This window comes from Rhinichthys klamathensis, unplaced genomic scaffold, assembly GCF_029890125.1.
Source record: "Rhinichthys klamathensis goyatoka isolate OS25496 unplaced genomic scaffold, OSU_Roscu_1.1 h1tg000228l_1, whole genome shotgun sequence".
Lineage (NCBI taxonomy): Eukaryota > Metazoa > Chordata > Actinopteri > Cypriniformes > Leuciscidae > Rhinichthys > Rhinichthys klamathensis.
The window spans coordinates 2,405,496-2,430,368 of NW_026606752.1; the positions used below are offsets into that span (position 1 = coordinate 2,405,496).

At 36.4% G+C, this 24,873-nt stretch overlaps 2 protein-coding genes across 5 annotated transcripts in view; one reads left to right on the forward strand and one right to left on the reverse strand.

Annotated features, from left to right (window-relative positions):
- Positions 1 to 85: 85 nt before the first annotated feature.
- sqor (sulfide quinone oxidoreductase) lies at positions 86 to 10,732 on the reverse strand. 2 transcript variants are annotated; one of them, XM_056264984.1, is made up of 10 exons: positions 10,506 to 10,732; positions 8,619 to 8,845; positions 6,804 to 6,974; positions 6,384 to 6,437; positions 5,721 to 5,915; positions 4,855 to 5,064; positions 4,579 to 4,762; positions 4,224 to 4,291; positions 532 to 710; positions 86 to 437 (listed from the first exon to the last, which is right to left on the reverse strand). In XM_056264984.1, exons 2-10 carry the CDS (start codon positions 8,835 to 8,837, stop codon positions 380 to 382), a joined length of 1,338 nt encoding a protein of 445 aa, XP_056120959.1. In that variant the 5' UTR covers positions 8,838 to 8,845; positions 10,506 to 10,732; the 3' UTR covers positions 86 to 379. The 2 variants fall into 2 exon arrangements, with proteins under 2 accessions (XP_056120959.1, XP_056120960.1); XM_056264985.1 differs by lacking the exon at positions 10,506 to 10,732 and adding an exon at positions 9,888 to 9,902.
- A 558-nt stretch (positions 10,733 to 11,290) lies between these two features.
- The window catches only part of atp8b4 (ATPase phospholipid transporting 8B4), a 45,704-nt gene continuing 32,121 nt past the window's right edge, over positions 11,291 to 24,873 (forward strand). Inside the window, exons 1-4 of one of the 3 annotated variants that reach the window (XM_056264986.1) lie at positions 11,291 to 11,439; positions 13,178 to 13,245; positions 20,283 to 20,341; positions 24,569 to 24,682. In XM_056264986.1, the coding sequence (XP_056120961.1) occupies positions 11,420 to 11,439; positions 13,178 to 13,245; positions 20,283 to 20,341; positions 24,569 to 24,682 (261 nt within the window). In that variant the 5' untranslated portion in view covers positions 11,291 to 11,419. Of the gene's footprint in view, positions 11,440 to 13,177; positions 13,246 to 14,275; positions 14,493 to 19,705; positions 19,802 to 20,282; positions 20,342 to 24,568; positions 24,683 to 24,873 lie in introns of those variants that run through there. The other 2 variants (XM_056264987.1, XM_056264988.1) reach the window with 2 other exon arrangements.

Sequence of the window (24,873 nt, forward strand, 5' to 3'; positions counted from 1 at the left end):
TGGCGGAATGTCAAACTTACAGGATAGCGGTATCTATCTGTCTGTCTGTCTGTCTGTCTAATTATTCAAGAGTCAAAATACAGACTTCATAAAGAACCTGTTCTTTATTATCACATTTTAAAAAATGCACTGGTTTCTGAATGATATGAAAAAGTTATGCAAGGACAGCTCACAAGTAGAATGTTTTTTTTTATACATGGATGCTGTAGCCAAAACTATTTTATAGCACTGTAATTAGAAATTGTACAAAGCCAGCAAACTATATTTTAAAGCAGGCATCTCTGGATATTAATTTGTGCAAGTCAAACACCAACAAACAGGAATTTGTTAACAATTGGAAAAAAAATAATGTTTACTCTGTTCCCTTTAAAGGTTTGTTCTATTTCATTCCCAAATGCATGATGGTCCGGTATGGTCCTGGGCCTCCCCAAATTCCCCTTAAGGAAGAAAAACAAAAAAAGGAAGAGAGAAAATGTCAGGCGTATAATCAAAAGGGTAAGTTGAGATCAGTACTGGATCAGCAGTACTCACTTGAGAAGTCCATGCCAATACAAGTGAGGCATGACATCAGCTTTCATGTGGTACATGACCCTGCTCTCTTTACTCTGGTCCACAGGGAACGTCTCCAGCGGCTGCCCGTCATAATCAAATTCTGCCAAGATGACTGTGTTGTAGCTTGTAACCAGAGGGCATGAGGTGTAGCCATCATACTGCAACATGCACAAAACAATTAGCATTTATTATTAATAATTAGTATGCAATAAGTAATATTTAGAATGATGAATTTAATTATTTATTAGTATATCCTTAATCCAATTAATGTATGAATATATGCATTATTTATGTACATATGGATGTACTTGTTACTTGTATGTGTAGTTATTTAAGAAAAATTGATATTTTTGGAACAGCATACCATCATACTACTTGTACTATTTCTGTATAGGCATGCATAATGTGCATAGTATGCATATTTTCAGAATCCACAGAATGCAACTACATGACAAACACATTTTCCAAACTGTTCAGTATACAACACACTCGCTGTGTCTGAAATACGCGTTTACTTGGTGACCGCTAAAAAAGTACGCTCTATAGTACCAATAAGGGTAGTATGAATGAAACGGACTACATCCACCATGTTGCCATTTGCTTGTGATCTACCAGCGTCAGTTGTGTCGCTTCAGTTCCATTCGCAAATTCTCTCCCGTGGCCTCATGGGATAGTAAAGTGTCCAAGGTATGCACACTGCAGAATCTTGCAGGAAGTGGTAGGTGTGGTGGATTTTTAATAGATAAGATTATGTTACTAACCATAAAAATCTGATTTTAGATTTTTATTTTATGATAAACTTTTATCACACTTCCCATTTGTATGTCTGATGGTGACTAACTTTCCATTCTAGATCTAACAATAAAACAAAATAAATTTTACTTCCTTTTATTTAAGATGTAGCCATCATACGAACTTTCGATATGATCTAACATTCTAACAAACTTTTGACTCAATGTAACCTTGGTCAATGGAACTTTGATAAGGGACTAAACGTTCCGTTCTTTGACTGTACTGGGATTGATTATTAACCCCTTACAATGTTTTTTGATGATACAGGATATTTTTGCTGATGTCACTAACAAAGGGAAAGAAGGGGGGGCTTGCTTTAAACAATTTAACCAATCATATTGATAGAACGTGACATGTTAGTCATGATGATTCTATTTTGATGTGTCTGCCTTTATCCTATAAAGCTTATTGTATTCTTCTTTTGGGTTGAGATTCTCTGAGAACTGCTCGAGAACTCCCGGCCGTAATAAAGAGCATTTAAAGGACAATTACTCAAGTCTGTCTGTCATTTAAGCTGCGCAGCAAGCAAGTAAATTAGAATTATAGGATTAGACTCGGCTGTAGTCGACTGAAGACTCGCTGGAGTATAGGATTAGACGGATGCTGTAGTCGACTGGAGACTCGCTGAAGTGTAAACTTAGCTAACGTCAATGTATAGGCGCGCTAGAGTAAAAGTATTATAGGTACGTAGTTAGGTTTAGGGAAAAAATCTACAACAAAGGTCATCTGGATACTTTTCGCCTACTTCAAATACTATGTATTCAGACACTACTGGCGTACTGTTTTTCGCTTACTACGTAGTATTCGATTTCAGACGCAGCGACTGAGTACCTGTGTGAAATGATTCTATCCCACAATTCAATGCACTGGACTTCATTTTTCTGTGCGTGACAAAAGTGTGACAAATGAACCAGAAGTAATATTAGCCACAAATTATTTTAGGATATTTATTTTAGGATAGTAGATGGCAGATAAGTTAAAGAGTAATATATTGGTGCTGGGATGACGTACTTTTGTAGCCCAAAACCCAGAAACGAGTTAGTATTTTAGCACTTCTGGTTCCATCGTCCCAAAGTCAATGTTTTTTTTTTAATGGACTTCTGGTTAATGCGGTGGTCTGTGGTGAACACAAGCTCAAGATATTTTCACGTTTTATTCAGCGATATAAATACACCAGTAATACCCTCTTGGGTTATTTAAAGCTTTTACTTGTCTTGTAAAAGGCGGTTGCTACACAGCAAAATCACCAGTGTTAAATTAACACTGCTCAGTGTTTATATGAGTCCACACTCAGAGAGTGTTCAATGAACACTGAAGCAGTGCTAAAGTTAATGAGATAATTAAGTGATTAATTGAGTGATAATTGAGCATTATCGATGACACCTGATGTTAACAAGCAGAATCACTGAAGGAGAAAATGGTAATTGGTATGTTACCATTATGGAGATCAGTGTTTGCTTTAGTTGGGCTCTTGACCCTTAAGTCTGTAACTTTAGTTCTTTGTTTGGCTGTTGTACCTGAGTTATAACAAAGAGAAAAGGTGATTTGATGGTGTTGGTTGTGTTTTAACATTATCATTATCTCACAATCATATGACCTGAATAGAGCCCAATTTCTGAGTTACATTTACTTTATTGATTATGGCAGCACTGTCCTTGAAAATCATAATATTTGCAACTTTTACAATGTAATCCAAATAATTTCTTAAAACTTAATCACATACAAAACTTTTTTTTCTTTTTTAAACAGACATCAAGAACCAGCCTGTGACTCTCAACAATGGTGACAATTATAAAGCATTTTGCAGTGTATTCTGGATGCCACCAATCAAATCTCATTCATGGCTCCCATCATGCATTGCTGCATGAATAAATAATGAGCTTATGTTCAGAGGTCATCTGTTTGTCACCATTGTTGAGATTCATACGCTACTTCTTGATGTCTGTATGTGCCTACCTGAAATACTTTTTAAGGTGTGTTTTTTTGTAATGATTTGATCATTTGGATTTAATTGAAAAGGCTAAAAAAATGCATACTCTACAATGACAGTGCTGCTATAATCCATAAGGTAAACTTAACTCTGAAATTATGCTCTTAATGAGTTCAGTGATTCAGGCCAACTATTGATTATGTTAAAACACAACCAACACCATCATATCACCTTTTCTCTTTGTTCATCTGGCAGATATAACTCAGGTATAGCAGCCAAACAAAGAACTAAAGTTAATGATGAAAGGGTCAAGAGCCCAACTAAAGCAAACACCGATCTCCATAATGGTAACATACCAATTACGATTTTCTCCTTCAGTGATTCTGCTTGTTTACATCAGGTGTCGTCGATAATGCTCAATTATCACTCAATTAATTACTTAATTATCTCATTAACTTTAGCACTGCTTCAGTGTTCATTGAACACTCTCTGAGTGGACTCATATAAACACTGAGCAGTGTTAATTTAACACTGGTGATTTTGCTGTGTAACAAGTACCTTAATGGGACTACAGAGCTTGTCGGGACATTAAACGTTTTCAGTCGAACAGGTGAACTCATTTAATCACTAGTCCGCTTTCACAGCCTTGTTGTGTTTATAATTGGGCTCTTGCAATCTATTATAACTCGAACTTTCAGGAGAGTCAAGCTTAGTCATGCGACAAAAATACATCATCACCGCACCACTCTATATTAGGATTGGATCCATGTCAGACTCAAAGCCAGTTTGCAGTATGATTATGTTATTGTTTATTTTAACACTGCGCCCCCTGGAGGTGTTCATTTGGATAACACAGGAAATAGAGATAGAGGAGCAAAAGTTTTTTGCCAACAGTATAGCACTTCCACAGTGGCAAAGCACATTAATGTTTATCCTCAAACATACTTACTGCCTTATCCGGCGTCTGCTTCTTCAGAACTCTGCTGATAGTTCGGTCGAGTACAGAAGACTGTGCAGCTGCAGAAGATTATAGTCATATGATTCTCCTGAGCAGTGGAACAACTCTCATTACATAAATCGTCTCTAAACGAATGGGAAATCACTTCACAAGAAACTACTAATTGTGGAAAACAGGGAAAAAACCAGGTTCTAGAATCTGTCTGATGAGTACTGATAACTAAGAAAAGGTTTAATGAGCAAGGACTTATCTCCTACTTTTTCCAGAGAGCACCACAATAATTACATAATATCAAAAAACATTTATAATCAGAAAATGTATTTTGAATTTTTTTTCGGTGTTTTACCTACTGCTGCTGCCGTTTTGGACGTGGGTAGATTGGTGCAGTCTCCGATACCAAATACATTGGCATACGTCTTATGCTGAAGGTTGTACTTATTTACATCCAGCCAGCCGCCCGCATCGTCCAATGAGGAGCCTTTCAGCGCTGCAGGTGGTCCCATCGGAGGGGTAACGTGGATCATCTCGTACTATGACCAAGATGAAGGGTTCGTGACACACTCGATCTCCAGCAAACAGAACTGAATGTTTTTTTTGTGTTTGACAATTTAACAATTGCTACCTTGAAAACCTCTGTCTCCCCAGGTTTGTCCAGATTCTCAAAAACAGCTTCCTGTTGGTCCGCCCTGACCTCGATGAGGTTCTGCCTGAGGTTTACATTAAGGTCCCGTTTCTTCACAATCTCCCACAAGGCATCTGCATATTTCTTGACCCCAAACAGCACCGGTAAGGAGGTGTTGAAAATAATGTTGGCTTTGGACCTTTTTCCTGTCTAAAAAAAACAAAACATTGTTTAAAAACGTTATCAATTCTTTGATTATTATTGGTCATTTGGAGTCTGAAATGTATTGTGGCAGTACCACGGTACAGTGATAGTTTTAAGTGTTAATACTATGGTACTAAATTATATTAATTTACCATTGTGTTTACATGGCTCTCCAGGCTACTTCGAATTATAAAAAAAACATGGTATTGCCATGAAACATGTACAAAATACATGGTGTTGCCAAGATATATGCCCAAAAACATGGTATTATCCTTGGTTGTGTCCACAAATCATGGTATTACCATGGTGCATGTCCAAAATACATGGTTTTACAATATGATATATGCCCATAAAACATGTTATTAACCTTATTGATGTCCACAGAATATGGTATTGCCATGATATATGTAAAAAATACATGGTATTACCATGATATGTGGCCCAAATCATGGTATTACCCTTGTTCATGTCCACAAAACATGGTACTGTCATAATACATGTACCAAAATACATGATGCTACCATGATATGTCCCCAAAAACACCAAAAATGGTATTACCATATGTCCAAAAATATAGTAACTGCATGATAGGTGTATTAATAAAAGGTGATGATTAATGTACAATGGGATTTACAACACAATGCGTAGATCAAGAATTAAACCTTTCTCAGGAAGGCATCCGAGAGATACATGATTTTCTGAGGAGCTCCTGCACATTTGACGGGAGTGTTTGGGAAGGTGAACAAAGCATTTCCCTCCTTAAAGTTTCTCAAGGCATTCCACGTCTTTTCCACTGTTTTCACGGAGTAGTTTGAACCAATTTTGGGATGTTCAAACGCTTCTGGCAGGCCCTTGATCTGTAATAAGCAGAAGGAATTCAATTGGATTGATGCTTTGAGAAGAAAACTCTATCTAACGTACCACTTTAAATCGTTAACCCAGGATCATTTTTAACCCTGAGTTTATTAATCCAGAGATATCTTATTCCATGTTTTAAACAGGCACAGTTTCATATTTCTTTGCTTATACAGTCATGTCAAGTATGAATACAATTTTTTTTTTTTTTTAACAGAACAAAGGTTGAAATTGTACTTGAACTTTGATATCAAGACTGACAGACAAATGTAATTAACATGACATTAAGATTGGAAACATCATCTGGAGTGATGTGGCAATAACACCACAGCCAAACTGTTAATAATAAAAGATTCAAGAATGTTTCCTCTCATTTAAAACAAGCACTACATCCAGTAAAGGTTTCACATCATGCATATGGAAATCGAAAACGAGCAATTCAGTCTATATGAATGACATTCATAACATACCTTTTCATAGTGCAGTTCAAGCCCAAGAGCTACAATCAGATAATCATAGGAAATCTGAGAGAAGAAAAACAGTTACATTTAATTAGTAAAAAATACCAAAGCTAGGTGTAGTTTGATTTAAGTGAGCATTCTGAATTATCTTGCAATTTAACAATGGTAATGTGACATTCCTTTTGGTTTTGCAACATGCTCTACTCTGATTATTTTATAATGACACACCTTCAGGGTTCAATAAAATGTGCACTGTAATCTTATGCAAGATCACAATGACGCCACAAAAATCCCCAGCATTTCATTTGTCAAAAAGACCCTTTTCTATACTAATCATATGCAGAAAAGCACTGCTCTTTCACAACACTGACACACGATACTCTGAGACACGTTAATAGTGTAACCATCAACTTAAATACCGTTCCATACCTTTTTCCCCGAGTCTGTGTGGACAGTGTTGTTCTCAGGGTCAAATTCTGCCACTTTGGACTTGACCCACGTCACCCCTGATGGTATCACACTCGCTGTTGGTCGCGCAGAGGAAGCAACCGTTTTAGCCCCTGCGCCAACTAACGTCCATATAGGCTGATAGTAATGCGTCTGGAATCAAAAATGCATTAAATGTCATGCTGAGTTTTGAAGAATTGATTAAAAGTCTCTTCTGCTCACCAAGGCTGCATATATTTGATCAAAAACAGTAAAAACTATTTAAAATAACTGTTTTACATTTGAATATATTTTAAAATGTAATTTATTCCAGTCTTCAATGTCACATGATCCATGTGAAATGCATTATTATTATTATTATCAATGTTGAAAACAGATTTTTTTTTTTTCAGGATTCTTTTATGAATAGAAAGTTCAAAAGAACAGCATTTATTTGAACTAGAAATCCATATTGTAACATAAATGTCATTACTGTCACTTTTGATCAATTTACAGTAATGTGTCCTTGCTGATTTATTTAAAAACAAACAAAAAAAGTCTTACAGACCCCAAAGCTTTTGAACGGTACATGTCCATGCGCTAAACAGGAACTTGTTAAACCTGAATCCCAGTATGTGACGTACGTGACGCCTCAAGAACAACAAGGCACACGGTGGTCTCTTAAAGGTGCAGTGTGTAACATTTTTGAGTATCTATTAACAGAAATGCAATATGACATCCATAACTATTTGTTCAGTGGTGTATAAAGAACTTACTTAATAAACCGTAATGTTTTTATTACCTTAGAATGAGGCATTTATATCTACATAGGCGCGGGAATCCCCTTCTATGAAGGTCGCCATATTGTGGCGTCATGTTTCTACAGTAGCCGAACGCGAACAAACAGCGTTACAGAGCGCGTTTCGTCACTACCTTGAAAGAGAAGCCGCAGGAAGCTAGAAGAAGCTAGTCATAAACACCGTGAGTAGTGACTTTTCCCTTGTCAGTGGTGTAAATATGTAGTTGGATTGTTTCATGTAACTTAATTCTTCTCCCTCGCTGTGTTATGGCTTTGCTATGTGGGGATAAATGTGCTGGTTACGTTCGTGAGACAGCTGATTAGTAGGCTACTCTTGTCATTGACCGTAAAACAGCTACAGGAATCACCAACCCGTCGATCTTGGAAGCATTTTAAGTCGATATAGTTTCAAAAATCAGAGAAAAAAAGCCTATTGTGTGTAGTAAGTGGTGTGTAGGGGACGCGGAGGCGCGCGCGCTGTTACAATCACGTCATTTTTCCCGCACGCACCTTTGGGCTCATGCGGACGCGTCGAGTTTAAACAAGGCTTTACGCTTTAACCAGCTCAGCCACAGTAACAGCTCATATTAGCCAGCTAAACTTTTACTACCCTGTTAGAAAAAATATATAGTTGCGCATAGTTTCATGTGGTTCTTCTCCCTCGCTGTATTATGGGTTTGCTATGTGGGGAAAATGTGCTGGTGACGTTCGTGAGACAATCAGCTGATTACTATTATTATATTATATATTAAGACCCTTCATCCTCACCTGAAACTTTATCCATGATGTGGTTTATAATGGACTGTGGTACAGAAACTTGGTTTACGCTGGCTATTCTCTGCTGTCTCAGACGACGATGTTTGTCCCGTTTTAGCCACCGTAGCTTAACGAAAGGGAGGTGTGAGCGGTGGGCTGAGCCCTTAGTGTAAACTCGCAACCGAACCGCTAGATGTCGCTAAAAATCACACACTGCACCTTTAAAGGAGCAGTTCAACTAAAAATGCTCTGCTGCATTATACCTCACTAGGCTCCACGATGGCCACGTTCTCTGCGCCAACCTTTCTTCTCAGGCGTGCGGCCATGGTTATGCCACCGCTCCCTCCACCGAGCACGAGAACTTTGTAGTGGTCTTTAGCGGCCAGCCCAGAGCTGGTGTGAATCTGTGAGTTCATGACAGAGAAAACTCTGCAGTACTGCCTGGACAACAGCAATAACGGTGGGTGTAGAACGCCTGCCATGCTGAGCACTGAGGGAAGAAAACCAGAGGGAAACATGCAAACAAGTTACAGACAAAAACAATCTTTGCAACTACCAGATACTAGTCCCTTTTTTTTCTTTTTTTTTTACAACTTAAAAGGTCATGGTAACCACAGTTAGGCAACTAATTTGGTTAACCAGTTGTTGATTTTTCTCTTAGACCACTTAAATCAATCAAAAAACACTGATGAACAAACTACAGAGAGAAATAAAAATATTAAATAAAAAAATAAAAATATTAATCAGGATGTTTTTACATTTTTTATATATATATATTTATTGTTTTATTTTGATCCCATTTTGATTAAGTTTTGATCCAATATCTTGTTCACATAAAATATTAGTTCCCGGTGAGAATATTCATCATAGCCAGCACACAAATCAGGAGAAAATTATACAAGAAACAGATATCATGGCCACAAGTTAAAGGGATAGTTCACCCAAACATGCAAATGTTGTCATCATTTACTCACCCTCATGTTGTTCCAAACCCTGTATGAGTTTTTATCTTCTGTTGAACACAAAAAAAGATATTTTAAAGAATGTTGGTAATCAAACAGTTGACGGTAGCCATTGACTTCCATAGTAGGAACAAAAAATACTATGCAAGTCAACGGCTACCCTTAACTGGTTACCAATATTCTTTAAAATATCTTCTTTTGTGAAGAAAGAAAATCATACAAGTTTGGAACAACCTGAGGGTGAGTAAATTATGACAACATTTTCAATTTTGGGTGAACTATCCTTTTAAGAATTAGTTGCCACGACTTAATAATTCATGGCCTTGTTTTATTCATTTGTTCCCTTGTTTGAATTTAGTTAAATCTCCAAACATATAACACTTTAAAGAGGTTGGGCTGACAGGTTCTCAAAAGTTTTGTTTGTGGTGATGTTCCCAAAAAGCATCTAAGACTATTGTGTAATCTAGTCTTCTTGTAATAATGTAAAATTGCAATCGTACTGTACTCTATAAAAATGAAAAGAATGCAAATAATAAGCTACATTTAGAGATCTTGCATGCATCTACTCGCCTTTTTATTTTCAAACCTGAGCGTAGAAAGAGAGTCCTCACGTCTGTTTGAAACACTGTGGTACATAGTCAAAGACATATTCACTATCATTCCAACCAAACACATCTTACAGTTAAACTAAAGCTGAGTCATGATACCTGGCATTTTATATGGATGTGGCTCAAACACTATTGAGCTGCCTACCTAGACAGCATTTTGTATGTCTCAAAACCAGTTGAACAGCCTCCCAAGGCGTTTTGGACATAATAGTTTCTAATCATTTCGTGAGCAGCCAATCTGAACAGTCTTTTTCTGTCTTTTCAGTCTATTATACTGTCTAGCAATCAAAGGACATTCCATTATCACTGACAAAACAGTCCCTTTTTGTTTTAAATTCCCATCAATAACATTTAAGCATGGAAATGTAGGATATATATGCTGACTACATAAGTTATATGTCTGCAATTATTATTTTTACGCTTCAAGTCAGCTGTATAGCCTACATGCGTAGTCAAATTGCTAACAGCTTTGTGTGCAGCCAGGATAACAATAAACAACATATTCCTATACACGGTGAAGAAGCAAATCCTTATTTTTGACACATATCAAACATTAAACTCGGGTGAAATAAGGTCTTACCAGAGTCAAAGCGATGTCTATATGAGACAGCTCTTGCAAGTGTCAATGATACAGTATCACTGCGGTTTGTTTTCCTGGTTCAGCTCAGTTTGAAGTATGGACTTTATTATTTGACAGTCAGTAACGTTGCGCGATGATGTAATCTGTGCATGTCATAAATCTTTATTCAAGCTAATTCTTATTTTATAGCGCTCGATCTATGTCCGTTTTTACGGTAGTAAGCTGGCTACTGTACGTGAACTTTCCACGCACGAGCAAACGAAAGTTAATATATGCCGCCGTAATCGTCCAGAAGAGGTCGCTGCATTTCCATCAAAGCTGCTCCTTATTATTTTTTATCAAACGTTACTGAATTACAGCACCCATCATACTGAAGACCAATAACATTAAATAACCTCACTAAAAACAGACTAATTAAAATCTCAGATAAATTAAATTATTTGTAATTATAATAACACTTAAGCTATAACATGTCTATACAAGTTCTTTTTCTTTCTTTTTTTTTACACAGATAACCCAAAAAGTTTTGAAAAGACGTTCCCAATAATCCCTGGCACCTATTGTAGGTTGGTATTATGGTATTACATTATATCAGGTAAAAATATCGACGGTTTATACAGTCAAATATTCAGACAGCAAATTAGCATGTTTTTGTATGCTATCATTAAAAATATATACAAATACGAATTGTTCTTAAATGAAAACCGATTGTATTTATTTATTCATTCACGGTTTGTTTACGTTTTGGTTTTAGCTGTAACCTTCCGCAAAACGGTTGTATATGCGTGCGCGCGCGCGTGAGAGCGCGAGAGAGCAGGAGGTGATTTAAGGAAAGGATTTGTCTAGTGTTTTCTCTGCTTAATTTCGTATGGACGATTTACTCCACCCTGTCTCCGTAGCAGAGCCATAAATGAATGGATGGAGCTTGTTTTCGGTAAGCGCTGTATGTTGTACATTGTATGTTGTGAATGATGGATCATGATAGAGTGTACACCGCATTTATGAGCGATGAGCGATACAGCATTTATGACTGTCTGACGGGCACGCGTTTCTTTCAATGACATAATATTGGCTTGTTATTGCATTCTGTATTAGATTTTATTCATAAAATGTCAATTTATTGTAATTATCGGTCTTATTTTACATCTGTGTGCCACTTAAGGTTGACCAATTGACTATATAGGCTTTCCATTATTGAGCTGTTAGGTACAACAACTGAGGTTACAGATTTTACCTTGGGTCTGCATGGCTATTTCGTCTATCTGGGCATTGAATAATGGTAATATATTGTGTATTCTCACAGTTTATTATAAATAAATATATATTATAAGATAAATACTATAAATTTCATATTACAAATATTTTAATATTTTATCAAATATATTTGATATATTGAATAAATTATATATCAAATTTATTTTATTTTTTATTTTATTTAAAATAAATATAAACTGTAATATGTGGATGATTCATTAACTTAATGAATACATACATATATATACTCATAACAATACATTTTGATTAAATTAGATGTCGATTATTTTTTTGTATTCAAAATATATCTAGTGTAATTGTTTGTGATGTGTAAGTGTAACTATAATTATTATTTGTATTATTATTTAAAATATATTTATTTTATATTTATATATTTATTTCATATAGCATAATGCATTTAAGAAATATTGCAATATATATATAGTAATGTGTAATTAATAATAATTGTTAATAATTTAAATATTATTATTGGGTATATAACAATTAATTTAGGTAAAATTATTTTTTTCTCTCGTTATCAAACGTTATGTATCCATATTTGGATTCATATTTATTAGCCTAGGCCTATATAATTTTGGCAAATTCCATAGTATTTTATAATACTATATTCTATACTCTCATTCCCTTGCAGATTTATTGATAGGTATAGAGGACAGGATTGTCAATATATGAGAGTCTACGGTCACTTTTGTATTGGAGCGTAGAGCTCTGCAGGCACGTTGGGTCAGTATGTCAGGCGTCTCTACTGCTTACAAACTTTGAAATACCAAACATGGCACATTTTGGAAGTCTTTCTTATTTCAGTTCAGGTCTTGGAGCTTTTATTAATGAGCTGATGATATATACACGTTCACATCTACATTCAGTATAATGTCCCATCTATAGAAGCCATTTCTATAAATGGTTTTGTCACGTAAAGCCCGCATGTGGCAGGACACTGCAGCTCTTCTCGGGATCACCTGTGTTTACTGCATGCCAGCATCAGCAACCCTGCAGTGTTCCCGGTGGAGAGTGTGTGTTCCCAGAGACCTGACGGGTTTCCTGGCTGCAGCTCCTCTGGGTTCTCATTAGGACGATGCGGGGGAAGATACGCTGTGTGCGTCAGACATTAAAAACAGCTAAAACTGTTTTCTACTTTAAAAGACAATTGCATTCTGGTGTGTGTTACTAGCTAATCAACTGCTATGCTTTCCAATCCAAGTAAACAGGCCTATATGAATTACAATGGCTTTATTGGAAAGTGTTTTGTTTGGGATGTCATTGTTGATCTGCCTCTTTGTATAAAATCTCTATTAATATGATCTTCAAACCAGCCAATTTAAATTTGATTGTTTCTATAAGGAAAATGATTCAATGGAAATGAACTGTTTGACTCACACTGGCTTCATGTTTTTCAGTGAACCCCTTAGGACCCGTCGGAGATGGCCTGATGTTATGGCAATTTGGAAGAAGGACGTTCGCATTGGTTAGTACAGTTGGACACAATCTTGCATATCTAAAAACACATACAGTAAACTCATACTGGCATTCATGTTTAGAAATGTTTTATACTTTATAAACTATTATCACCGGTGATACAAAGTGTAATTACAAAGTCATTACAGTCATGAAAATATAGTCACAGAAAATGTAATATATATATATTAGGGCTGTCAAATGATTCATTGTGATTAATCACATCCAAAATAAAAGTTTTTTTTACATAATATATGTGGGTGCACTGTGTAAAATTATTTTATATATATAAATACACACACATGCTTGTATATATTTAAGAAATATTTTCATGTATATACTGTATATAGATTTATATATAATTTATATTATATATAAATATAAATATTTTATATATAAATAATATTTATTTCTTAAATATACATGCATGTGTGTGTATTTATATATATATACAAAATAATTATACACAGTGCACCCACATATATTATGTAAAAAAAGCTTTTATTTTGGATGTGATTAATCACGATTAATCATTTGACAGCCCTAATATATATATAAATATGATGCTTTCTTTTGAGCAGTTACTTCTCTTTATCAGTACTTCTTGTTACTTCTGTTTAGCTTAACTCTTTAGGTTAACAGTTAACACAAAGAACCAGATAATTACAGTGTTTTGCAGTTCCCATTCTGTGAAACACAAGAACTGTTCTCCAAAACCATACTTAATTTCTGAATATAATATGTTTATTGTTAGCCACAGAATTCAACTACGCCATGTTTGAGCTGAGGTCTTGTGCTATGCATAGGTCTTGTTGCCTAGAAACCTTGATGACACCTTGCTCTTGTTTGTGTGCTCTTGGTTTCACTTGCACACAAACAAATCAAACTCGTTTTAATCCCCAGAAATAGTTAATCAGTGCTTTAAAAAGAAGGGACGGTTTGTATCCTGTGACATCACTCTCCTTTATTCTCTCATGTGCTGCTCCACAGAGATAAAGCAGACGCTTTGCTGCTATAGGGATGCTGACGTGAAGTGCACTACGTGTTTATGTGTGTGAGATTATGGGCAGGAAAAGGTAAACAGATCTGCCAATGACGCAAGGTTTTGCCTTGACCTTCGATAAACCACAGATCGTTTCTTGCCCTTGGGCGGCAGAGGCAGTTCGTCTTTTTATCTTTTTAAAAACACGATCTGGCCGTCTGGATGGAGATCACTTACTGCTCATAACTGCTGGGACATGAGTGTGAGACCTGCAGGTATTTTCCTTTTGTTTTTCACTTTTGTGTTGAGGTTAGCTGTTGTAAAATGCTAATGTTGCAAGTGGAAAGTTGGGAAGCCAGTGTTGTAAGAATGTTGCATGAGTTTTCATCAGTGTGAGTGATCACGTACACAAAAAGGAAGAATACACACGCCTCCATGTATTAGTCACTGAGGTCATTTAAACATTTTGTGCATGCTCGGTGTAGCCTACTGTAACACACTCGCACTGTAATTTCCATAATTGTTGAAATGTTTGTCAAGGAGCCCTTATGCAAATTCAAGAGGGGGAAACTTTATCCTCTATTCTTACAAATAAACAAGAACCAACATTTTTGTGACTTTAGCACATGTCTGTTAGCTTTATGCTAGTCAGAAAAATAAACTTTTAGCAGATGCACATGTTTAATTTAGTCTCTTCTAGGAAAACGACGCAAAAATATTGATGACTTACCTTGCACTCAAATTTGTAGCAAGTACGCGCATAGCCAGATTATTCTAACCGTTTACAAGGTGGCAACACTTTTCACAGTCAAAAAAGAAAGAGGTGAGAGCCGAGCCTAAAATAATTTTTTTTGCCACACCTGCCAATGCCCGCTGACTTCAAGAGGTGGTTGATTATGATTTCACTTGTCTAACTTTAGTTTGTGTGTAATGTTGCTGTTTGAGCATAAACAACATCTGCAAAGTTACAACGCTCAAAGTTCAAAGCATTTGCTTTTAAAGAAACCCTCCCGGGTTAGTGACATCACCAACCCTAGAATTTACATAAACCCCGCCCCCTGAACACGATTTATAGATTATCAAGACAGAATATGCTAATCAATGACTAGAAGATAACTACACAAAAGCTACATAAATTCATCAACTAGGCTAACCATTCAGAAATATCCTGTTGCATTCTACATGTTGTCACTTCTTCTTGAGTCTCTCCATCATTGACAGGATCTGACTCCGGTTTGAACATAAAAGGCGAAAAGGTTTTGAAATGTTCAGTGGATGTCTGTGTGAGGTAAAATGATGACACAAGCTGTTGAAGCTCCACTGTGCGTTTTTGCTCACCCTCAAAAAGTAACAACTTTAAAATGCTATTTTTAAAATATCTGTGGTGGGGTATTTTGAGCTAAAGCTTCACATACACACTCTGGGGACATCAAAGACATATTTTACATATTGTGAAAAGGGACCCTTTAAAGGTGGTATAAATCGCTTGTGTGGGAACTGTTGTAAGATGCATACAGAGTGACATGCTAGTGCATTCGTGTTACGTACTGTATTGCATGTGAAAAGACGTATGCGACAGCTTGAGCAGACTCACAAATGTGCTCTACTACAACAACTCTCCTCTTCTCAACATGGACTGCGTGTTCTCGGGGGCGGGGTTTATGTCAATTTTAGGGTTGGTGATGTCACTAACCCGGGAGGAATGTCGTGTAGTCCCTACCGGCCGTTTGTTGTAGTCCTTAAAAAACTATTTCTTTAAAAGCAAATATCTTCCTTTGCTTTGAACTTTGAGCGTTGTAACTTTGCAGATGTTCTTTATGCTCAAAAAGCAACATTACACACTAACTAAAGTTAGAAAAGTGAAATCATAATCAACCACCCCTTGAAAAAAATTACCAAAACTTTTGATGCTAGTGAAAATGCTTGTTTCCGCCACAGAATAAAAAAATAAAAAAGGTAATTGCGACTTTATATCTCGCAATTCTGACTTTATAACATGCAATTGTGAGTTTATATCTCGCAATTCTGACTTTATATCTCGAAATAAAGTCAGAACTGCAAGATGTACTGTACTGTAAACTCGCAATTGTGAGATAAAAATTATAATTTTTACTAGTTGAAATAAAAATGTTAACATTAAGAATTTGATTTCTATGAGTGATATCAAGAATTCATGTTTTTACTAGTGGAAATGTAATTCCTGATATCAAAAATAGCCATTGTTACTAATTAAAATCCAATTTCTGATATCATGGATTAGCATTTTAACTAGTAAAAATGTAATTGTTTATATAAAGAATTCATATCCTGGGAATGAATAAAAATCAAAACGGCTTGCCATACAGTGAGACCCAGTGAGCGTTCAAGTTTGGCACAGATGTCTCCCATACACAAATACACAAATGTCTTGGTGATTTAAACTAGTTTAAAGCCAGATGAAACAGCGATGACATTCTTAACAACACTGATATGGAAAACAGGAGAAACATTGAGCCACAACGATAGTTAGAAGGCTTTCAATCCATAAGTCACCAATATTTACCATGATTTACTGTAGTAAAACTAACTTAAACCATGGGATTGTGGCAAAAATGTGGGATATTCATATTGAATGTTTTTATATTATTAATGGAGACATTAAATTATTATAGAGTAATGGACTATAATAACAGCATTTTTTTGTTTGTTATTAAGCTATAGCGATTTTTGTGCATTATATTAATGTCTTTAGGCTACTTTTTTTCATAAGAAATTTCATAGAAACAATATAGTTACTATTTACCATGGTAGTTAAGTGCAATGTGTGGTTTTACCTGTGGTAAACATGATCCAAATACTATGGAAGACCACATTTTACCCTATAAAAATTAGGGATGCACCGATATAAAAATTTTGGCCAATACCGATAATTCTTTATATTTGAAAATCTAAATCCAAATTTACTAAAGCCTGATTACAAAAACAAGTCTCATCATTAAAAGCCACGTCCCATGCACACAATTATAATGTTCTAATCATAATTTTATGTAGCCTATATGACGGACTCGGACTTAACTGTTGCACGCCACACCCATGCATTGTAGCAAAAAAGTTGTACAAACTAGAGTTGAGGTTTTTCTGCTAAAACTACAGGTCTTTAGCAGAAAAACCACAGACTCATTTTACATGACTTCTGCATTTCTTTTGGTTTGGCAAAGTTTAACATTCTCAAAAAAAACACTCAACCCTTTATCAGAATAGGTCAATCATTTCTGCGGTAATATGAATAGGTTCATTCCTGCTACAGCTTTGTGAAACATGAGAATTGCTCAGGTGCTACAACCATCACCAACCATTAATAATTGAAGAGTTTCCACACCCAGAGATGCAGCAGATGAGCTTACACTCAACACTCTTTGTACAAATTTGCCCCCATCACACCAATGACACATGGCAAAAAGACACATACAACGTGCCTAAACTCTAAATGTGCTTCAATGGTTCAGGTTCTTGAGTTAAGCTACGGTTCGGTGCAGATTCTGTATCAGTATATTGGATCCGTGCATTCGGTCTTAAAGTGACAGCAGCCTAATAAACCTGCTGCTGCTGTTTTAATTGTTGATCAAACAACAAAAGACAAAGAAAAAAATCTCTCACTGCTCTTGACTGAATACCTTTTGCAACTTTATTAAGGATTAATCTATATTTAATTTATACAGTGAAGATTTATATTTGATTACTTTGTTCAATTTCTATACCGAAAAACTACTGTCAGACCTACCTGAAAAACCTAAAAAGTACTGTTTATTTCATTTGTATCTTTGATCTACTGACTGTTTGTTTACTTGTCTTTAATAATGTTTTATATTTATATTAGTTAGGCTATAAGCTTGTTTCCGCCACAGATTACAGCATTTTAAAAGATAATTCCGAGTTCTTGATATCTGTAATTGTATTTTCACTAGTTACATGTCACCATAGGCTGCCATTCAGATTCAATTGTTGATATCAATAATTGATTTCTTACTATTTCACATATCAGAAATACTAGTAAAAATCATAATTTTTGATAGGAATAGGAATTTTTCCCTCATCTTCTAGTCCACCAGGCAAAAATGGTCAGTTTGATCATTATTCATGTCAGAAGCGCAAATAGTGTGGTAAGGTCACTCATTTGGTAAGTCTTGCGAACAGTTCCTGTTCAGCTCATGTGGCTGTGAACTGGCTGTGAACGTCTGGCTGTGAACGTCACGTTCAGCGGTACTTGAGGAAAGTCTGGAGTGACTGCAGTGCAACTCAGGCCATGATATAAAGTGACCCTCGAGTCAGCAAAATATAATCTGTACTCCAGCCCAGATCACCGAATTTCGATCGATTGAGATAGATTATGTTTCACACCACCATGATGTTATAGTAACACAAAGAACATCGTACAGTAAATCCTCCTGCGGTTGAACGGTACATCCAACATCTTCAGCTATTGAGTCACAGACTATAAACATATGAGATACTATGAAAAAGATTGAGGTTGAGTGTGCATAATGTTGTGCTGAAAGTGTCCATGTTATTGTAAGGACTTGTAACTTTTCTTACATTTATGGTAAAAGTTTTTTATAAAGTTTATTGATAACCAGCTTAACTTAGCCTATTTTTAGCCTATTTCATATTCTGGTGTCTATATTAGGCTAGTGTTTATTGCTAGAAAATTCTGGAAATTTCACTAATTAAGGTTTTATATTGTATTTAAGACAGTGTAAAGAATAACCTCAAATAAAAAGCTATTTTTCTGATCGTTAGCTCGTCCTTTCATGTGTCCTTATAATCTTTAATCAAAATAACTTCCCCCTCCCTCAGCAGCAACATCTCTTCTCTGATGATGTGTTTAATGGTGTGAGGGCGGGGTCAACCTGTCACTCACATGAGATCCACCAATAGCAAACCACAACCATCCAATCAATTCCCAATGGACAAAACCAAGCCCCGTCCAACATTTTTTTCTGGTTGGAGAAGCCATTTCACTCGGATATACATCACACTAGCGTATAAAAGACTATCGCAACTTCCGTTTCATGCTAACTTGTCTGTAAAGATATTTCCCAACAGTGTTGTTCATTCCTTTATGTCTCAAACATTTTTAATGAGCAAAGAATAAAAGAGCAACTTCAGGAACTTCAATAAAATATTATTCTAGGTTTTCCGAAACCAAGTATTGTGTTTATAATGCCAGACGCCTCCCTAACTCCTCAGTTTTAGCTAGTAAATGATTAGGAGTAGTTTTATGCTAATAAGCATAAGCCCTTCAGGCGATGAAATTCCACAGACGGGACACGTCTCAATCTCGCGCACTCACAGACAAGTGTAGGCAACGTCTGCTGCCTTCCACAAACTCGCTGCCCAACAGAAAGCAGACTATGCAGCGCTTCATGGTTTGTTAATGACTCTGTAATTTGATTTCCACTAAAGTTAGGGTTTAATCTAATGCCTGAACGTTTGTCTGTGCCACTCGAAGAATGACATTGCAAACAGGCAATGGCGCTGCGATGGCTATGGATGTTAGTACCAGGGAGAGGAGGCTGGAACCCACGCTCGAAATCACCCGGACAAGGTAGAGCTTCAAGGACTTGTGGGGCTGGGAGGGCGAAATGATAAACGGGGAAATATCCTGGAAGAGCTGGATTACATTTATGGAAACTTCTCCCAGGAGATGTTTGATTTCTAAGAATCAATGATAGGTTCTCACTTACACTCTTTCTATTTTAACTTCCCTCATTTGCTGAGTGACCGATGATGTCATAGGCATCGCTCTTGAGACATCGCTGTTAGTGGCTTTTGAAAATATCGAGTCCATTTATGGCTCCTCGCTCACTTCCAGAAACAAAGTAAGAGGAGATTATGAGGAGTATCTTTTTAGTGGACAAACTAATCCAGACTGACATTGAGATACACTTTGGATCTTGGTTTTGGGTGTTAGTGCATGTTGTTCTGAAAGTTCACGTCTGTTGTAGGATTCTATGGAAATGTACTTGATGGTGCCTCATGCGTTTCTTTCCAATAATTTACTAAACTTAACTTCTGTTCAACTCTAGAGGAGGAACGACATGTTCGAGCCAACGATCGGGACTACAATGAGAGGTTCAGTTACGCTGTAAGTCTATAAATGTCTTTTATTGGTGACACTTTACAATAAGGTCCCATTAGTTAACATAAGTTAATGCATTAATGTGCAATACATTTGTCACAGTATTTATTAATCTTTCTTAATGTTAGTTACTTCATGTTACCTCAGTTCCATTAAATAATATTAACAAATGCAACTTTTTTTTATTTTAATAATGTATTGAATGGATTGATTTAAATTAACATTAAAGGTACAGTAAGCAATTTTTGAGAAACACTGTTGATTAGGGGTGTAACGATTCATTCGTTTTCTCGATGCATCGATTACAAATCCTGACGATGCATATGCATCGATCTTGAAACATGTATTTCGAATTGTGAATCGTTTATTTCGGTCAATATTCGATTTAAAATGCTAAGAATCGAATAATTTGCGATTCTATATCGATTCAGTGCTTTAAAACATAAAAACAGTCATTAAATGACTACATGCGCGAATTAATGAGGCGTTGTGCGGCGTCATTTCGCGTCCTCACAGCTCTCACATACTCGCTGCACTCTTTACCATCTTTCACTGGATTTCGCTCGCGCTCGGTCCCATATAGCTCTCATCTACAGATTTTTGAGCAGTCCATGTTTGAGCTCTCCTCAGGACAGCCATTGGTGTTCACATGAGCAGATGACAGCTCTCTATCGAGAAAGCAAGCCATTGATAAAGCTGCCATATCATTGCGCGGTCACTGCTATGAAACAACGCGTTCGTTGCGTGGAAACGTCACCGTTATTTTCTTTAAGATAAGATACTGAAGTTTTACGGAAATGGGTCATACCCGTCCTGAGCAGTTAAAGTAAAACCCCACTTATTCAAGGGTGCGCATTTATTAGATGGAAAGAGAAAACGTATAATAGGTGTCTAAAATGTACACCGATTAATCATGAATGATGAATGAAATGTAACTTAATGTCGTTAAACTGAACTGATGAAATAACTACAACATTAATTACACTGAAATAAGAGCGTGTGGTTTATCCATCAATCAGATGCGCATTAAAGTTGCATTCGTAATCGTTAATATAGCACAAGTAGACAGCCGGCGCGTTTTCTTTCAGAATCACAAGGAAAATGTTCAGTCGGATAAAGAGAAAACAAAGAGTATAGCTATTCCATGAGGAAACGTTAGTTAAGGTTTTAGTTGGGAAAGTTCATGGTATTTTTAGTCTCACAATGGAAGGATGTTTAATGTAGGAACACTTTAAGGTTGTGTATCCATTCCTACAAAATAGTTAGCATGATGAACTATACTTTTAAAGCCTTTTTAAATCTTGGTTTACATTTTTACAAATGCTAATTTATAGGCTTTGGAAATATTTTTTATAAGAATAGATTCATTAAAAACTAACATGAACTAACGTTAACAATAGACAAAATGTCGTTGTTGTTTTTTTTCTTTCTTTTTTTTTGTTCCCACTCTCTGACCCCCGAAGCCAGCTGTATAATTCACACCCTGACTAAGACCCATTGGGGGAAGCATTTAAATAATCCTATGAATGCATATAAAAAATTAAGAATCGAATCGAATTAATCGAATCGCATCGAATTTTAATGTGAATCGCATCGAATCGAATCTTTCTGAATTTGCAAAAATCGTTCTTGAATCGAATCGAAAACCTATGAATCGTGAATCGAATCGATTCACTGCCTACCCAAAGATTCACAGCCCTACTGTTGATATTTGAAATCAGCCTAAACAAACACACCCCTCAGTTCATTGCTCCGCCTCCAAAATGCACAAACGCAATGCAGGAGTGGATGTCTCTTTATCATAGCTGAAGTGAAGCTAAATGTGATGCAAACGATTGGCAAACGATTGACAAGGATGAACAAAAAAATTAACATACAGTACACTAGAGTAAATTATATACAAGCAAGAGTTGGTTGTTAGTCGCCAGCAGCACAGCAGCCCCAGACAAACAATGACATTCAAAACTGTCATGTTACTATAGTTAACATTACAACAACAGCAGATCTTGTTTCAGTGAAACATAGAGAAAAATTAGAAAAATATAGAATAGAAAATAGAAAGCTTTTCTAATATTAACACGGGTCCTAAATAGGGATGTGACGGTGAGGATATTTTCACACCGGTTAATCGACGTGTGACGACACCGATAATACCGGTATCACCGGCGGGGGCTTTTAAATCGCTAATTTAAAGGCAAATGTAAAATGCGCGCGTTTGCACGGGCATGCATAATGGTGGTCGTGCGGAGCAACACTGTTTTGTTATTGTGCGCTGAATTGCCGCTAATTTGAAAACGAAACAATTTTTTTTTTTACATCGTTTATAAAAAGCTGGTGCAGCAGTGTGCACTTCATTTTCTTTTAAATTAGCCTCAATTCATCCTTCGCAGGGAGTTTGATGCGATGTGACAAATCAAAATCCACCGTTTTTGTCCGACAAAGCAGTCAGGAGAGTTAGTAGATTAACGTCAGTGGATTTGAACTTGTCTTTAACTGAGGCAATCTCTCACGACACATTAGAGCCACAAAACGGTAGGCCTATTTATTGTTTCATTTTCTTTGACTGACCAAATTTGAAAGTTGAGACAATTTGTTTCATATTAAATATTACCTGCTCTGTCCTGTCTGTCAGTGCGTTGTCAGTGTCCCTATAGGCTACGTGAGTTGCACGTATAAAATGAAGTTAACGAACAACCTCGATCCATCAGGAAACGCCATAGGTCGCTGAATATCACTGCGCTTCATGAAGAGTTTTTCTTTTGCGTGAAAAAGCCATTCGCCGGAGATGTGTTAAAAGATAGCGGAGTGCATTCATGATTATTAGGCTATACCGGTTTAATAATCCTCCTGGCTCCGGGTCTGAGTGAGTCATTTACTCTCTTACCTTTGTTCTTTGATTAACATTAATGACACTTTAAGACCAGCTGCTGCTGCTGACAGAGACGCGATCGACACGCGTCCCATTTTCTCACAAATCTCTACGTTAATTTAAGACTTTATTTAAATAATTTAAGACTGCTCTTAAGAGGACACTCGAGAAAAAAACGGACATTTTGGCATAATTTGTGTGTTAGGGTTTGTTCAAGCCCGAAAGAGAACTCGATACTGACGCGCGTCTTTTCTGTGGGGCGCGCGCGCGCTCGTGTGTGTGTGTTGGCACTGCGGGACAGCGCGGTCTCTTTAGTCTTGTCGCGCTTAAAAGCATTCACATTAATAAGAGCGTGATCATACAACGCTAGTCAACGGGTGACAGAAAAAAACGGATACTGCGTAATTGCGTTAAATATAAATTAGGCTATATAAATATATATATATATACATATATATATATTTTTTTTTTCGGTGTCACGGTGGGCAAGTGATGAAACCGGTGTTGCGACTGAACACCGTGTAACACCGGTAACACCGACTACCGAAGCAAGCCTAGTCCTAAAGCCCTTCCCCGATCACGACCCTTCTTTTTCCAGTGATATTCCTCTGAGCTTTTCTCTTTTGTAATGTCTCTCAGCCATCTCTCTTTCTACAGTCTTCTTTAAATCTTCCTCTTGCTCACTCTCTCTCCTCCCACCTCATGAGTGAACACACCCCCTGCTGCTGATTGGCTACAAGTGCGTTGTGCTGCTTGGTCCAATCCACTTTCTCAGAAATTGCTTACTGCACCTTTAACTGAGATTAATGAATGCTTAACAAGTTAGTTCATTATTCATTCAAAATAAGTGATTACCTACTACTGTTCACCAGAGAATCTTGAAAAAGATGGTTTCGACAAAAAAATTAAGTAGTGTTAAACACAATAAATGTTGAAAACATATCAGCAAATCAGCACATGATTTCTGAAGGATCTTGTGACACTGAAGACTGGAATATTGATGCTGAAAATTCAGCTTTGATCACAGGAATAAATTACATTTGAAAATATATTGAAACAGAAAACAGTTATTTTAAATTGTAATAATATTTCACAATATTACTGTTTTTACAGTATTTTGGTCAATTAAATGCAGCCTTGGAAAGCATCAGAGACTTCTAAAATGTTTAAAAACCCTAATGTTCAAAAACAGTAAAAAATCTTACCACTCCAAACTTTGACCAGTAGTGTATCTTTAAAGCACTTGGGTCAACTTCTTTTGTTTTAAAATGTGCTGTTGAAAGAAACTTTTCTTGTATTGTAATTGTCAGTTAGAATTAAAATTCAAAGTTAGAATTATTTTCTTTTCTATGATTCTTTCTCAGGACAATTGCATCAAGACAGCAAAATACAACGTTTTCACCTTCCTGCCCATTAACTTGTTCGAGCAGTTTCAACGTTTTGCGAACGCCTACTTCCTAGTACTGCTGATAATGCAGGTTTGCCAGCCTTTTAAGGTCACTTATGAAATTACTGAAGGCCTCATAAATCTGGGCCCTCATTTATAAAACGATTTGATCCTGAATTTCATGGATTTGGTTCTACATTACACTGAAAATGTTGTTATGCGTATGGCAACTGGCAATGTCGTTCCAAACCTGTATGACTTTGAAAATATTTTGAAAAATGA